Genomic DNA, 17,589 nt, shown 5'->3' with positions numbered 1-17,589 from the left:
CTCTAAGGTCCCTTTGATCGGCAACACTCCCCAGGACCTTACCATTTAGTCATAGAGATGTACAGCATGGAAACAGACCCTTCAGTCCAACTCATTCATGCTGACCAGGTATCCCAACCCAATCCAGTCCCACCTGCCAGCACCTGGCCCAAATCCCTCTAAACCCTTCTTATTCTTATACCCATCCAAATGCCTTTTAAATGTTGCAATTGTACTAGTCTCCACCACTTCCTCCGGCAGCTCATTCCATACATGCATCACCCTGAGTGAAAATGTTGCCCTTCAGGTCTCTTCTATATCTTTCTGCTCTCACCCTAAACCTATGCCCTCTAATGCTGGACTCCCCCACCCCAGGGAAAAGATTTCCTCTATTTATCCTATCCATGCAGCCCATTATTCTACAAGCCTCCACAAGGTCACCCCTCAGCCTCAAACACCCCAGGAAAAACAGCCCCAGCCCACCCAACCTCCCCCCACAGCTCAAACTCTCCAACCGTGGCAACATCCTTGCAAATTCCCACTGAACACCCCTCCCGCCCAATTCCCACAACATCCCTCTGACAGGAAGGAGGCCAGAATTGCACGCAAAGTCCTGCCCTAATTTGCCCTACCAAAATGTAGCACCTCATTTATCTAGATTAAATGCCATCTGCCACTCCTCAACCATCTGATCAAGGTTCTGTTGTACTCAGAGGTCACCTTCTTCTCTGTCCACTATACCACCAATTTTGGTGTTATCTGCAAACTTACTGACCATACCTTATTCTCTGATAAAATGCTGAACATAGTCACTGCTGCCTCTGACATTTTTTTTTTAGTTCTTCACAGGGTTAAACAACATGCATCTGTCTATATTTAGAAACCCAATTATGCAATTTTGGATAATAGTTAGATTCTCTCTTGTTGCCATAAGGGACCAGGCAATGTTACTTGCCACTTTTCAGTCCAAGCCTAGATTTTCTTGAGGTTTTGCTGCACTTGGATATGGACTGCTTCATCATGAGTCATTGCAAATGGTGCTGAACATTGTTCACTGATGACTGCACATCACCCTTCTGACCTTTAAATGGAGGGAAAGGCACTGATAAACAGTTGAAGGTGGTTGGGTCGAGGACACCACACTGAGTACTTCCAGAGCTGAAGCTATTGACCTCCAACAACCATTGACATCATCCTTTGTGCTAGGTATGTCTCTAACCAGTGGAGAACTTTCCTCCGGAATCCTACTCACTCTCATTTTGCTACAGCAGTTTGATGGGTCCTGTTGTTATGTGCAGCTTTGATGCAGTTACAGAGCAGTCATTCTCATCTGTAACCTGAGCTTTGTCCATGCTTGAAACAAGGCTACAATGAAGTTGGGAGTTGCATGGTACAGGCAAAACCCAGGCTGTGTAAGTGAGACGGCTACTCCCAAGTGCTGCTTGACAGCACTGAACAGCCACTTCCATCTCTTTATTGATGATCAGAGCAGACTGGTTGATTGCTCATTATTCATCCCAGAAGAGCACTATTCAAATGTTTTTGTTAATTTCTCTCAAACTCTAAACACAGATTAGAAATGTAGTCTCTGAATTTTGATTTATAAATTTTTCCTTGATTTAAGTGGTCCTCTCACCTTATGTTCATACACCAAGTTCAAAGAGACTGAATCCTGTGGACTCATTAGAAGCATACCAAATGGCAAGGGTAGTAACAAGGGAATTCCTTCATCCCAATCATAAGGATATTCCTGATAATAAGCTCTAATCATGAAAGTTTGAAGCCATCTTTCCACAGCTGCTTAGGATTGTGGGTGCCAAGCACAAGATGGAGATGGCTCGATTCCCAAACTCTCCATTATTTCTGTGAATATTTATAGCATAAATTTTGAACAATGATATGATTGTCTCTCTTTGGGTCATCCGCATCTCATTAAAAATTGATCAAACTTTTTCTTGCATTATTTAATAATTCTCCCTGAAGGCAATACTTCAGGAAACCTTGATGTCACATCCATATTTGTAAAAACATACTTGCATCATTTCTAATTTTAGATAGAGGTCCTACACAATTGATTAAGACCCTGCTAAATGGTTATTTAAAAGATGGTAATGTGATTAAAAGCACAGGCTTAATTGATGATTGGGATTTCTCTACTGACAGGTATAGTCAGTGAAATCCTGGACAATAAAAATTTTTGATATTTTATCCAATTTTTTTTCAATTAGAATTTTATGCACCACTTGTAACATTTGTTACAATATTCAGATGGGAACACCACTTGCTGGACCATTCTTTATTGACTGATATTTGAGCTGGTTTCCATTCCTCACCAGTTTTGGTTTTTCAAATAATAACACTCAAGTACCAATTTTAATTCAATTTCAGAGTTGATTGTTTGATATTGCAATTACAATGCAGAATCTGCTTGATGCGTTTCTATTAAAAAAGATAGGATATACATTTCAGCCTTATTCTCTTAGCCTTTATCTTTTATCTTTAAATATTTTGGAAAATTTATCTGATAACTTGATTTACAAGTCATCACCCCTTTTCCAGACTTTTTTGCTGTCTAAATCTATCCATCTGAGATCTAACCATAACAGAGTCAAGAAACAATCCAGGATGTTCCTCCTATAACATTTCAGTTACTCTCATCTCTACTGGCTGTTCCACCACTTTGGTGAGACTAATATTTTTGAACCAGTTAGGTCACACTGCAAGGTAAAACCATATCGGTCTGAAGGCATTATTTGAACTGTTTCAACTGCAACTTATCCATTCACCAAGTTATTCTTTAATCCAACACTTCATAATTAGACGGTTTTGTAACTTTTAATGTATATATTACATATAAATTAATATTTTCTTCATTAACCCCTCTGGAAGATATGATATGATCAGCTAGCTTTAATGACTAACTTGCTCAAATGTCTCTCAACACCTTGGATAGTTTATCACAATTTGAAATGCCAGGGATTACTCCTCGATCTGAAATAAAATATTCATAACTTCCAATCTGCTTTTATCATGAACAAATGAAGAAATTTCTTGACTGTCCTATGTCACCTCTCCCTTCTTAGAAGATTCTAAGAAAGTATATTTCTTTGTATTGTATCAACAGTTTTAAAATCCATTTCTTTTTCTGATGCAACCTTCTCCCATGATTCCTCAGGTGTCCCAACTACAGGGATCAGTCTCCCACTTAATTTACAGCAACTGGCTTTGGTATGCAGTCTTATTACTAGAAACACTTTTTGATTCTAGCGTCTCGTATGATTTTGGCATCCTTCTGTTTGTTCCCGAAAACTAGTACCTCTTCCATCCGCGGAATTTCCAACCCTCCAATTTTCTTTTGGATCCATATATGACCATCTCCCCAGCTGGCTGTGTGCGCTAGCATTGGCATCTCCCAAATTGCTGCTTCTCAGATCTTTGCTATTTGATGTAATTCAAATAAGATTTAAGGTTTGCAGAAAAGCTCTTGCTGAATTCATTTGTAATGAGGATTTTCCTCATATTCTCAAAAGTTGCTCTCTAACTTGAGAGTGGAAGCACTGGTCCCACAGCATTTACTTTTCTCTTGCAAATTGTACAAAAACCTGATCAGGTTTATTTCTAGCAGTCCTAAATTTTAATTGATAACAACTTCAGAGTCAAGCTCATCTGCTCCATTAATACCCATTATGTAGACTTTCAGCAGGATGTTACTCATACACTACACATCAACAGCACAAAGATGGAACATGTAGAGAGTGTCAAGCACCTGGGATGGTCATCCACACAAGCTTTCTTGGATTCTTCATGTGGACACACTGGTTACAGAGGCCTCAGGCAGCTGAGGAAATTTGGCAGGACGGTGAATACCCTTGCCAACTTTTATAGGTGTGCCATCAAGAGCATTATTAGATTAGATTCTCTACAGTGTGGAAACAGGCCCTTTGGCCCAACAAGTCCACACCGCCCCTCCGAAGAGAAACCCACCCAAACCCATTCTCCTACCTTATATTTACCCCTGACTAACACTGTGGACAATTTAGCATGGCCAATTCACCTGACCTGTACATCTTTGGATTGTGGGAGGAAACCGGAGCACCCGGAGGAAACCCATGCAGACACAGGGAGAATGTGCAAACTCCACACAGACAGGCGGGAATCGAACCCAGGACCCTGGTGCTGTGAGGTAGCAGTGCTAACTACTGAGCCATCATGCCGCCCCACGTCTGGATGTACCACTACTTGGTATGGAAGCTGTACCATTCAGGATCGGAGGCGGTTACAGAGAGTGGTGGACAATCACAAAGGCCAACCTCTCATCTACAGAATTCATCTACCAGGTCCGCTGTCAAGGAAAGGCTGTCAGCACTCTCAAAGATCCATCCAACCCTGGCAAAGTTTATTTTCAACCTCTACCGTCAAGGAGAAGGTACAGAAGCCTGAACACACACACCAGCCGGTTTTGAAACAGTTTCTACCCTACTGTTGCGAGAATACCGAATGGACATTCAAACTCTTAACTTTAGCCTGTACTTGTGTTTTTGTTTTTGCCGTTGTTACCTATTATTCACTTATCTACGTGACTTAACTATGTGATCTGCCTGCATTGCTTACAAGACAAAGCTTTTCACTGTGCCTTGGTACACGTGAAAATAAATTCAATTCAATTCCACACATTAGCAGATTGGCTGCAGTGTTCAAAAAGAGAACTTACCACTACTTTCTCAATTGTAACTAGGGATGGACAATAAATACTGGCTCAGCCAGGGATGCCGACATCTCATCTCAATTCTTTCTTTCTTCTTAAACAACTCTACAATTTTTTGTCATAGAATCCCTAGTGCCGAAAGAGGCCATTTGGCCCAGCGAGCTGCACCAAACCTTGGAAGAGCATCCCGCCCACACCCAGGCCCCTAATGTATCCCCGGACTGCATGCCTGACAATTCCATGGACAGGAACTTGTCCCAAGTCTGAGAGCTTAACTTTCCTCAGTCCTAGTAACCTGCAGATTTCTAATCAAACTGGCCTGTTTTGGAAAATTTGCAAACTAACCCCTTATGTTGAAGTAAGTGCCCCATGGTAAACTAATGGAGAAAGTGGAGTCACATGGTGTGCAGGGTCTTCTAGCTAGGTGGATAAAGAACTGGTTGAGCAACAGGAGGCCAAGCGTAGTAGTTGTAGGGAGTTTCTCAAAATGTAGAAAGGTGACCAGTGGTGTTCCACAGAGATCAGTGCTGGGGCCACTGCTGTTTGTGATATACATAAAATGATCTGGAAGAGGGGATTGGTGGTCTGCTCAGTAAGTTTGCAGATGACACGAAGATTGGTGGAGTAGCAGAAAGCATAAGGGACTGTCAAAAAAAATAGGAGAATATAGATAGACTGGAGAGTTGGACAGAGAAGTGGCAGGTGGAGTTCAATCCGGGTAAATGTGAGGTGATGCATTTTGGGAGGTCTAATTTTAGAGCGAACTATACTGTAAACGAAGAGCTTTGGGAAAAGTTGACGAGCAGAGAGATCTGGGAGTTCAGTTCCATTGTACCCTGAAGGTGGCTGCACCGGTGGACAGAGTGGTCAAGAAGGCATATGGTATGCTTTCCTTCCTTGGGCAGGATATTGAGTATAAGAGCTGGCAGGTCATGTTAAAATTGTATAAGATTTTGGCTCGGCCACATTTAGAACACTGTGTACAGTTCTGGTCACCACATTATCAAAAGGATGTGGATGCTTTGGAGGGGGTGCAGAGAAGGTTTATGAGGATGTTGTCTGGTATGGAAGGTGCTAGCTATGAAGAGAGGTTGAGTAGGTTAGGATTGTTTTCATTAGAAAAAAGGAGATGGGGGGGGACCTGACTGAGGTCTACAAAATCATGAAGGGTATAAACAGGATGGATAGAGATAAGCTTTTTCCCAGGGTGAGGGATTCAGTAACGAGAAGTCCCACGTTCAAGGTGAAAGGAGAAAAGTTTAAGGGGGATACATGCGGAAAGTACTTTACACAGAGGTAGGTGCCTGGAATGTGTTGCCAGCAGAGGTAGTAGAGGCAGGCACGGTAGATTCATTTAAGGTGGATCTGGACAAATGCATGAGGAGGTGGGAAGCACAGGGATACAGATGCTTAGGAATTGGGCGATAGGTTTAGACAGTGGATTGGATCAGCACAGGTTTGAAGGGCTGAAGGGCCTGTTCTTGGGCTGTAATATCTTCTTTGTTCTTTCTTTCTTTGCTCTAATTGGTCACTCAGATATGCTGAAAAATTCCTTCTAGGAGAAAAATTAAACTTGCTTCTGAACTCAATCCTGGAATATTATGAACTGAACTAAAACTTTACTAATTCTAGATTCTTCTGGACTGAAAACAAAAGCTAATTGGCTAAGGTGGTTAATGGGATACTACTGTTTATCATGTGAAATAGAACCTAAAAGTTAGGATGGTATGCTTCAATTATACAGACCACATCTCAAATATTATATGCAGTTTTGGTCTCCATGCCGCTATATCAGTGCCTCCTGACATTAAATACGATTTCCCTTTCACATAACCTGCTCACTCTTCGTGTACTTGAGCTTTTTAAAGTGCCCAGCTATAACATCTTTAAATGATCTATGATTCTATCACCCTGTCATGATAAATATCAATGTAACTGGCCTATGGTTTCCTGCTTCCCTCTCTTCTTTAGCAGAGGCGTTATATCCGCTGCTTTCCAGTCTGATGGAATCTGTCTTGAATCTAGTGAACTTTGGAAAATGAACAGCAACCCACCTACTATTTCATTTGCTACTCATTTAAATCCTGACAAGGAGGTCTACCTGGACCTGGAAACTGGACAGCCTGCAGCTCTATCAAGTAATTCACTAGGAACGGTAACTTTACTGAGTTCCTCTCTCCCTTCCACTTCTTATTTTGCAGCTTTGACTGGAATGCTTTTGTACCCTCTATAGCAAAGACAGAGCAAATAATTTGTTCATTTCATTTGCCATTTCCTTATTATCCAATATGAAATGTCTATTCTCACTCTTTGAAGGACCAACACACACTTTATGTACTGTTTCCCATTTTAAACACCCATAGAAACACTTGCCATTATTTTTATATTTCTAGTTAGCTTCATCCCACCGCCTGTTATCTTCCTCCTGAATAATCTTCCAGTCATCCTCTGCTGTTCATCATACTCTGACCAATCATCTGACCTGTCACTCACCTTTGCGTAATTAAATGTTTTTTCCTTAAATCTGATGCTTTCCCAACTTCTTTAGTCGACCGTGGATGGTGGATCCACTGCTTAAACATTTTCTTTGTATTGCAGAAATACACTTATTCTTAGCATTCTGAACTGGCCTCTTAAATGTCTATTACTGCATTTCTAATTGATCTATCCCCTAGCCTAGTTTGCCAGCTTATTTCAGCTAGCTCGGCCTTCTTGTCCACATTCATGCCTTTATTCAAGTTTAAAATATTCATCTTGGATCAAACATTGACTCACTCAAATTGGATGCAAAATTCAATCATATTGTGGTCACTGCTACCTAGAAATGCCTTTCTTTTGATATTATTAATCAATCCTATCACATTACACAATACCAAGTCTCAAATAACCTTCTCTCTGGTCAGTCCCAGAATATTGTCTGAATTCCTCATCCAAGCTATGGTATCCTAGGCTAAAAACAGAAAGTGCGGGGAAAATATGCTGGCAACATATTACGTGTGGACTGTACTGGTGCTTGTGTTTTACAAGCATAGTTGCTGAACTTCTGTAACAAATAGTCTGAACAATCCTGGAACAGATCTTCAAACAAACATAACCTACATCCATTTTCCACACCTGACAGCTAAGCCTTCCATTGTATGGAATTTTATTTAGATATTCAGGACATAAATTTCATTCAAAATTCTAAATTTTCTCTCAGGTATAAATTTTATCATTCCTATATAAATTTAGAACAAAAATATTAGCAGAGGTATTGTGTCTCAGTTGTTTTCAGTGGAACGTTTGTAGACACACCAACCAAAGTGATGTGTTTTACACAATTTAAACAAATAACTCAGCTGTGATTCTATGCAATGACTACTCACCAAATACACTTGAAGAGTGGAACACACCTGCCAATTGTATTGTACCCCTACCAGCAGATTTAAACTCTAGACACCACTAACAGCATTACCACTCCTAGGTACTACCTGTCAGAAATGTCAATTCTGCCATTTCACATTTACAACAATTCAACAGCTTAGGTCAAGTGCAAGGATATGGTTAGCAAATAATAAGGTTAGCATGACCCAAGTTTACAAATTTGTAATTATAGAATGTAAAAGAAGAATGAGCCCATTAACCTAATGCTCATGTACACAATTAACAAGATACACAAATCAACGTTAAGGCCTTTCTTACCAAATAAAATGGCAATTTACAAAACACTCTTGTCTGTGGTTGAAGGGTAAAAGGAATAGATACTTGCTTTTAAATGCTTCATGGGGTGTACATTTAAAAATATTGTCAATTTAATAGTTAATAAAAATTCATGAACATTGCTAGAGTTCAGAATATAGAACCAGAGTTATCTTAAATAGCAACAGCACTTTTTTGTGACTATCCCCCTTATCTATGCTTCTCAGTTTTGTAGACTTTCATCAGGTCGCCCCCCAGCCACCGTCTTTCCAGTAAAACCAATCTGAGTTTATCCAACCTCTCCTCATACCTAAAACCCTCCAGTCCAAGCACTATCCTGGAAAACTTTCTCTGCACCTTCTCCAAAGCATCCACATCTTTCTGGTCGTGTGGCAACCTGAACTGCACGCAATGTTCCAGCTGTGGCCGAACAAAAGTTTTTTTTTATCAGCTGTAACATAAACTTACAAACTTTTATATTCGATGTCCTAGCTGATGAATGCAAATGAAGGCCTTCTTGACGACCTTATCCACCTACATTGCCACTTTCAGGACCTGTACACCTCGATCCCACATTATGTCAATGCTCCTAAGGGTTCTGCCATTTATTGTATAATTGACACCTATATTTGATCTTCCAAAATGCATCACTTCATATTTGTTCAGATTAAAGTTTATCTATCATTTCTCTGTACAAATCTGAATTCTATCTGCATCTCACTGTATCCTTTGACAATCCTTTTCCAATCAACTCTGCCAACTTTGGCTTCATCTGCAAACTTATTAATCAAGCCACCTACATTTTCCTCCAGATTTTACATATATATTGCAAACAACAATGGTTCTAGCACTGATCTCTGTGGAACACCATTATTTACTGATCTCCATTCTAAAGAGCACCCTTCCACCACTATCCTCTGTCTTCTATATCTCTATCTTTTGTACCAGCTTGCCATAAGATACCTTATCAATGTCTTACTAAAGTCTATGTAGATAACATCCAATGTCCTTCCCTCAATCATTTTTGTCACCTCCACAAAATCAAGCTGGTGAGACATGACCTTCCCTGCACAAACCCACGCTGCCTATCATTAACAAGTCCATTTGTTCCCAAATGTGAATAAATCCTGTCTCTCAGTATCTTCTCCAATAGCTTCCCACCTCTGACGTCAGGCTCACTGGCCTATAATTCCCTGGATTAGCTGGGTTCCCCTTCTTAAACGAAGGAGCAACATTGACCATTCTCCAGTCCTTCATGCTAGCAAAAACCAAACTTAAAACTAAAACCTAACTTACAAGCAGATATTGTGATGCACATTCTTAAATACTAAGATAATGTTCAATCAATCAGATTTCTTTTTTAATTAGCTGTGGCTTTGGAATTCAACATTTAAAAATATGAATGTACTTGAATCCTCAAGGGTGTGCAAGTATTAGAAACTATAAACATTTTTCCAAAAAAGAATTATCAATACTCTGGCTTGTTTAAACAGTTTTAAACTGTTCTTTAGTTCTGTATAACTTTAAATCCACAGTTTTGCAGTATTAGGGACATACAAGAATATTTTTGCACATACATAACATAAAACAATTTGCAGGGTAAACAAAACAATTAATACTTGAAAGTTTACAACTCCACTAAATTCTTAGATTCTCAGGTTATCAAATAGAATATCTATACTGGCATACAACTTCTTTAGACAGCAATTTTGTTCCTTTTATTATTAAAAAAACCCCAGAAGCACAGCAATATCCACGTATAAAAGAATCCACATTCAACAATACTTTGACAGAACATAAAGTAGCCAACTAATTACATAACTGCAAAGAGAAATAGAAAAATGAACATAAATGTACGACTTCAATTGCCAAACAATCCTTTTAATTCCATTGATGATTTGTTAAAAAGTTTTAAACCGTATAGAAACTAAGTTCCTCTATTCGTTTTTGACAAGCAGCAAGTCAAATGCCTTAGCCAACTTCCTTAATCAAACTTCCTGTTCTCATTACTCACATTGCCTTTTCTAAGTTACAGTCCTTTCAACTTGAAGAAACTTTAGTCAAACTTTTCTCATTCACTTCTTTTACAACATTAATGCATAAGCATGATGGAGATCAGCTGGTTTGTTTTCCGGAGAATTGCAGTTATGCTACAAGCTTCAAATCACAACACAGGAAGTGCTTTGTGCAGCCAATCCAAAGCAACTGAACCAACTGCTTCCTTAATCTCTCCAGAGGCAGCGCTGTGCAGTCCTTAGTACTACTGACTGCCTGACACAAAGGCATACAAACCAATGAAAATATTACACACATTAGATCAACTCAAAGGTTTTAAGTCTCTACAGTCTTAGACAACAAATTATTGACGTACTGCCTAATAACTGTACAACTAGAATCAATTAATGCAGACAGCTTATCCTAGCTATATTCCTTGCTACTTGGCATGATTCCAAAAAATTTTGGACTTTGTCAGCTACCAAAGATGAACACGCCTCAAAGCCTGAATTGTAAGCATTAATATAATTATTCAAACCACTTAAGCAGTCTTCTGGAACTAATTGTTTCTAAACAAAACTCATTTATTTTCCAATCATAGAATTTCTTTACATTACATAGGCTAAACTTGAAAATAAAATTGCACAAACAGGTTAGAAGCAAAACTTGAGTTCATCCACAGCTGTTAACTATTTAGTTACATCACAGCTTCTGTATTCCAAGAATGTGGAACAGAGTAGCACTTTGATTAGCACAACAACAAAACTGTTCCAAAGCTATCTCTTACATGAGCTCTGCACTGCCAACATTTAACTCTTTCATTGACCAAATGTGATAAGCCAAATCTTAGCAAACTAGACCAATCTTCAAGTACAGTTTAAAAATTACTAATATTTTATCTCTTTAATGTCATCACAAGTTAGTACATGAAACACAACATAAGCAAGATATACTATTAAGCGAACTTGCTCACATCTAATTGTGATCTTTCCTCCATGAATTTACCATCACGCATACATGTTTTCATTTCTTTTTATGTATCAAGCTAAAAAATCAGGGGAATCTGGAGTTTGTAACTACATTGTCAAAAGTTTCAAATTAAAATTATCCAGATACAATTACATTTTCCAATAACCATTTTACAGTAATGCTTCTATTAACTACTGAAACAGCATAGCTTGTGTTGATGTGTGAGGTGAAAATGCTGAATACAGAAATGTGGTTGGCACTTAATTGACCTCTGTGCAATTAAAATTGGCAATAAATGCTGATCTAACCAGTGATGCCGACATTCCATGAATTAATTAAAAAATTAAGTACAAAACATGTAACTTCTAGATTTTCATTGACTTTTTTTAAAAATGAAACAGACTCATGGAAACGCACACACAGGAGTTGGCTATCCAGCTGCTTGTGCCTACTTCTATGCAACAGCTTAATCCTACATCTCTGCCTTTTGTCCATAACTACAAGCTTTTCATCTTCAAGTGCCTTCTGAACATTTTTTTAATTAATTAGCTTCCATCACATATTCAGGTACAGGATTCCAGATCCTAATAATACTTCATTCCACATCAAATGTAAGGTAATGTATTGCAAGTATAGTGCAGTACAGGCCTTCATTTGCACCAGAAACAATGAAGGTCAAGAACATGAAATTTTGGGGAAAAATGTACTTTCATGTGAATTTGGGCTATGCACCCTCCGATAACCTTAGCTATAAGTCTTTAAGAAATACTGCAAGGTTTGGCATTAATCTACTATTAAGTAGGAATTGAATATTTTGTTTTTTTTCCCCAATTACTAAATTACATTCCAATTACTAAAATAAATGCCAAGCAGCAATAAGGAAAATTAAAACTAATGTAATTTAAATTAATCATAACAGAGGTCAAAACAATTGACAAATAATCACTCATGCCACCTTGTGACACTAAAATGAATTACATGCAATCCCAGAATGTGTTTAATTTTTAATCTCCAAAGTTGTTTACTTTAGCTATTTTTGAACACGACGTTGAAATTGAGAAATCAATTCCCATAAAGCTACCTCAGCAGGCATTCCACCATTTCACAGAGATTCTTTATCTTTTTAGTTCAAAGAGACTCTATCCCTTTCAACAGTCCCTCACTTCACATGTACTTTTACTTTGTTATTCTCACATGCTGTCTGGTTATAACTTTGGAGTTCACAAAAGGCACTTTCTCTCTCCAAGACATTCCAATCACAAGATGCATTCCTTGCTCCCAAGGTCAGCGAGGCAGGTTTCCCTTCTCATCATTACTAGCTCATAATAACATTTATTCCCCAATCCCTTTTAAATTCATGCTTCCCTACTCTTCACCCATCTCACCTTGGCACAATTTTCTCTCACCGTTCCAGCACCTTTTTTGGACTCCCAACTCCTCTCATCTCTATTGTTCTCAAGGTCTCCACTCCTTCCCTCTAAGGCCGCTCTTTGGCTTCTCGTCTTTCTAGCACCACCTCTGAACTTTCTACTTTACTGCTTAAAGCTCCTACCTCTTCCTGTTGCTACAGCTTTAATTTTGAATACCAGAGCATGCTGTGATGAGGTCTCCTGATCTCACAATAGTTCCCAATAACAGTGCCTTTAAAAATGACTTGTGTATGTAAAACCTAGATGGCTGAAATGTATTAATGGATATATAAGAAAAAAGGACAGGAAGAAACTAACATACACATCCACCTGTACCAAACTCAAAAGCAAAAAGAATGCTTGATTATATTGGAATTGATTTAATTAAATGTTTAATATTGGTTTCTGCACAAGTCAATAATATATTAAAACTGTATAATGCCTTGGCAACAGAGAACTGTGTTCAGTTTTGTTAATCATTACATGACAAACAGTCAATCACATGAGTGGCGTTGAGATCAGCCACAAGTTCTAAAACTCGAGTGCAAAAGGATTATGAGAATTATGAAACAGTAAGTCAAATAAAGCCATTCAACTTAGTGGCCCTGTGGTGGCTCTTTTGAAGAGCAAACCAGTTAGTTCCACTCCCCTACTCTTTACCCATACTGCTGTAATTACTTCTCTTCAAATGTTTATCTAATTTGTTCTGGAATATTATTCTTTAATCTGTACTCAACATTACCAGGCAACGCATTCCAATTAATAATTGTTTTCTAAAGCTTTTCCTTGTGTCATTTCTGCTCTTTTGCTTGTCATCTTAAATCTGTGACCTCTGTAAACCCCACAACCAGTGGGGACTATTTCTTTACCTAAACTCTTCATTGTTTAAGACACCTCTATTAAACCTCCTCTAGCTTTCTCCATTCTAAAGGAGAACAACCTTAATTTTTCCAGAGTCCAATTTACATTGGACAAATGTTCCCCGAAACATTTTGAGAAAATTTCTTCAAGATCTGTGCACTCTCTGCAAACTCTTCTCCTTACCAATGAGGAAGAACTGAAAGGAAGGTAAATTAGTGTGGAAAAGTTTGACATCAAATCAGGTATAGAAAGTGAGATAAAGACAGAAAAAGAAACATTAGATTGAAGGGAGAAAATAGAGACAAAGAAACTAATTTTAATTTTTAAAATAAAAAACTATGTTCTTAAATCCTCCACATTCACAATTTTTCACCTTCTGAATAAAGGAAGTTGACTAAAAGCCATTAAAAATTATCACGTTATTAAAAGGCACATAAGACATAACTTTATGTGGCCAATTAATGTGGAAATTCAACAACATCATGAAAATCACTGGGAGGTTAAGTGCAAATTGGTTTTTTCATGAAGTCCACAGCAGGGTGGTGAAAATCATCCAATACCTTGTGGAGATTCACAATTCACAGCTTCTCCCTTTTACAAGTTGCTGATGGATCAGTACATTAATTAAAGCAAGCGCTGTGCATACACTTATTTCAGCCAGATCTGATACCTTGTGGTTTTGTACAGCACTCACCCAAATAAACACATTTAAATATCACTTTATAAATTACAACTAATCCAGACAGAGCATAAAGCCTTCAGATTTACTCAATATACTTAGGCAGAAAAATCAACCTTTGAACACAATCTGCCACTTGATGTAGGGAAATAAATATCCAAACAGCTATGTTCTGTGAAAAGATTTTGTCCATTTACAATGTTGTATTTCTCAGGATTATTATACAAGAAACTAAATCTATTAGTTATTAATTGGTGTTACAGATACAAAACAATTTTCAATTATACTAGCTGTTATTGTAGTAAATATTTATTAAAATACATTTTTCCTTTTCATGCAAGGATCATTCTCATAAACAGACTGATTTTGCACTAGTTTCTGTCAGGGAATATCTTTAACCTTTATGTAGGAGTCTTCCTTTCTGTAAAAGCCTTGAACATGAGTTATTACTGCTGTGAAATTACATCAGCAGTTTTGGTTTTTATTTGACAAAGTACAATTCCTTGTTGAATCTCATCAGTTTCATATACGTTAGAGACAGAAATGTTGCAAATCTCACAGATGAAATATAACAATGGCAGTGTATTACACGAGACTATATATTAATCAATCTTGTATTGTCATCTTGCAAAAATTAATCTTTGTTAAGATGGCCTGCACATACAAGAAATTAGATGAATCATTACTTTTTTGAATTAGTCAGATTGCGTATTTTGTAGAAGAACTGAAAACTAGATTAGGTGCCACTTAATTATAAACTTATGCTAGCCAGATTCTTTCATGGTCAGACAACATAGTATGGCAAAAGGGCTCTTATGGCACTGTGGCAGTGACCCGATCTTTGTACCAGAAGGTTTGGGCTCAAATCCAGGCAGATTGAATTAAAAATATTTATGTAGTAAGGTACACAACTTTGAATCCTATTCTCTGGAGAGTTCCAAGTATCAAGTATAAAACTGAAAATTTCTGAGTTTTCTTTATCATTTGGGTTGTAAAAAAATCATGTACATATGGCAAAAACCAGTTCAGCCCGAATTTTAGCTTATTTTTCTCCTTCCCCTTCTCCCTTCCTTTTATAATAAACAAAAGGACATGAACACCCTGGTGACTTTATTAAAGGCATGAGGTTCATATTGTTTTACTTCTTGATTCCTACTCACATGTCGAGGGTCTTTAATATCAAGAGACTTCAGGACCTTTCCTAGATCATCAATCTCATCTTGTTTTTCTTCCATCTCCTTCCAATGTCTTTCCACCTGCTGCCCCACTTGCTCAGTTTCCTTACGCAGTTTGTTAATTAGCTGGATCTTCTGTGCCAATTGCTGACGGAGCTGATCTTTCTCAATTTCTGACTCCTACACATTGAGTACAGATGATGATAGTAGAGTGTACGGAATTCATCAACAAGTTTTCAGCTTTGTCTCACATGCAAAACATTAAAATATTATAGTTATCACTTCAGATTTTCCCTAATAATCTTCAAGGATATCGTACATAGCTTATCACATTGCTTATCAATCGGACATATGATTATATTCATACCTCCTACTGACAAAACTAACATTTTTCAAGTTATTCCTTCTTTCCTTTTAAAACAATCATTCACCATTTCCCAATCAAATGTCAACAAACAGGAGCTCTAAGGATAATGCCCCAGGACATGGACTACAGATTTTAAAGTCATTCAAATACAACTTCCTCCCTTTTGTGTGGAGGAACACTGCACTTGTATTTAGTCTACAAAGCAAAAATATGAAAAGACTTGTAGAACCTCTACAGTGTGGAAGCAGGCCAATTGGCCCGAGTTCACACTGACCCTCTGAAGACCATTCCACCCAGACCCATTCCCTAACCCTATGCAAAGGCAGACAGGATGGTTTTGAATAACTGAATCTAGAAATGGCAAAAAAAAACTAACAAAAATGATTTAAATTATGAAGGTGAAAAGGAGTTGAAACTTGGCAATGTTACAGACATGGAAAATAAGATTGGGGGAACGGAACGTCTTGGTTGCTCAATCTAAGAAAATTGTCAGGCTGGCAGAGGGAATCACTGACTGTCGTTTTCTTGATGTTAAACAAAAGAAAATTATTGCTTAACTATAACTTGATGTCAAACAGGCAATCTGAACAGCATGTGGACTTGTGTGGGTGACAGTTGATGGAAAGGTAAAAAGAACATAAAAGTTAACCTTGTACCTGTGGATAAGGAACAGAAGGGTTTCAAGGATGGAATTTTAGGGGACTGTGATCATCCAAAGTACTTACATTACTAGTTGAGTTTATCTGTGCAAACTCGTGATGAAATATCTCCAAGTGTGAATTTGTAGCTCCTAGATACTTACATTTTAATCAATACATACCTGCTTTTCTGTTATTAATGCCTCCAGATTTTTCAGCTCTTCAACGCTTCTCAAAACTTGTTGTTGGGTCTTTTCCTTTTCATTTTGTAGTTGCTTTAATGACTCTTCCGCTTTGAAAAATGACCAAAAACAGTTTGCAATGAAATATGGATGAACAGCACTATTACTTGTTTCTTCTTTGTATTTTGCACTATTTAACTTGGAACTCAATCACAGTACACACTGGAGAAATTTTCATATTGTGCATTCAAATTCAGTCTTATGACTGAAATTTTCTGTAAAATGAATACATAGAGTCATAGAGATGTACAGCATGGAAACAGACCCTTCGGTCCAACCCGTCCATGCCGACCAGATATCCCAACCAAATTTAGTCCCACCTGCCAGTACCCGGCCCATATCCCTCCAAACCCATCCAATTCATATACCCATCCAAATGCCTCTTAAATGTTGCAATTGTACCAGCCTCCACCACATCCTCTGACAGTTTATTTCATACATGTACCACTCTCTGTGTGAAAAAGTTGTCCCTTAGGTCTCTTTCATATCTTTCCCATCTCACCCTCTAGTTCTGGACTCCTTGACCCCAGGGTAAAGACTTTGCCTATTTACCCTATCCATGCCCCTCAAGTTTGTAAACCTCTATAAGGTCACCCCTCAGCCTCTGACATTCCAGGGAAAACAGCCCCTGCCTGTTCAGCCTCTCCCTATAGCTCAAATCCTCCAACCCTGGCAACATCCTTGGAAATCTTTTCTGAACCCTTTCAAGTTTCACAACATCTTTCCGATAGGAAGGAGACCAGAACTGCACGCAATATTCCAACAGTGGCCTAACCAATGTCCTGTACAGCCGTAACATGACATCCCAGCTCCTGTACTCAATACTCTGATCAATAAAGGAAAGCATACCAAACGCCTTCTTCACTATCCTATCTACCTGCGACTCCACTTT

The 17,589-nt window shown here is 38.2% G+C and overlaps 1 protein-coding gene across 5 annotated transcripts in view; it reads right to left on the bottom strand.

Annotated features, from left to right (window-relative positions):
- Positions 1-17,589, bottom strand: part of cntrl (centriolin) — a 118,580-nt gene that overhangs the window by 74,866 nt on the left and 26,125 nt on the right. For all 5 annotated transcript variants that reach the window (XM_043720291.1, XM_043720294.1, XM_043720295.1 and 2 more), the window contains 2 exons: positions 16,638-16,747; positions 15,436-15,630 (listed from right to left, as the gene is read on the bottom strand). In XM_043720291.1, the coding sequence (XP_043576226.1) occupies positions 15,436-15,630; positions 16,638-16,747 (305 nt within the window). The remainder of the gene's footprint in view (positions 1-15,435; positions 15,631-16,637; positions 16,748-17,589) is intronic.

Source organism: Chiloscyllium plagiosum, chromosome 30, assembly GCF_004010195.1.
Source record: "Chiloscyllium plagiosum isolate BGI_BamShark_2017 chromosome 30, ASM401019v2, whole genome shotgun sequence".
Lineage (NCBI taxonomy): Eukaryota > Metazoa > Chordata > Chondrichthyes > Orectolobiformes > Hemiscylliidae > Chiloscyllium > Chiloscyllium plagiosum.
Note: the sequence above shows the minus strand (reverse complement) of the source record. Positions and strands in the feature narration are given on the sequence as shown.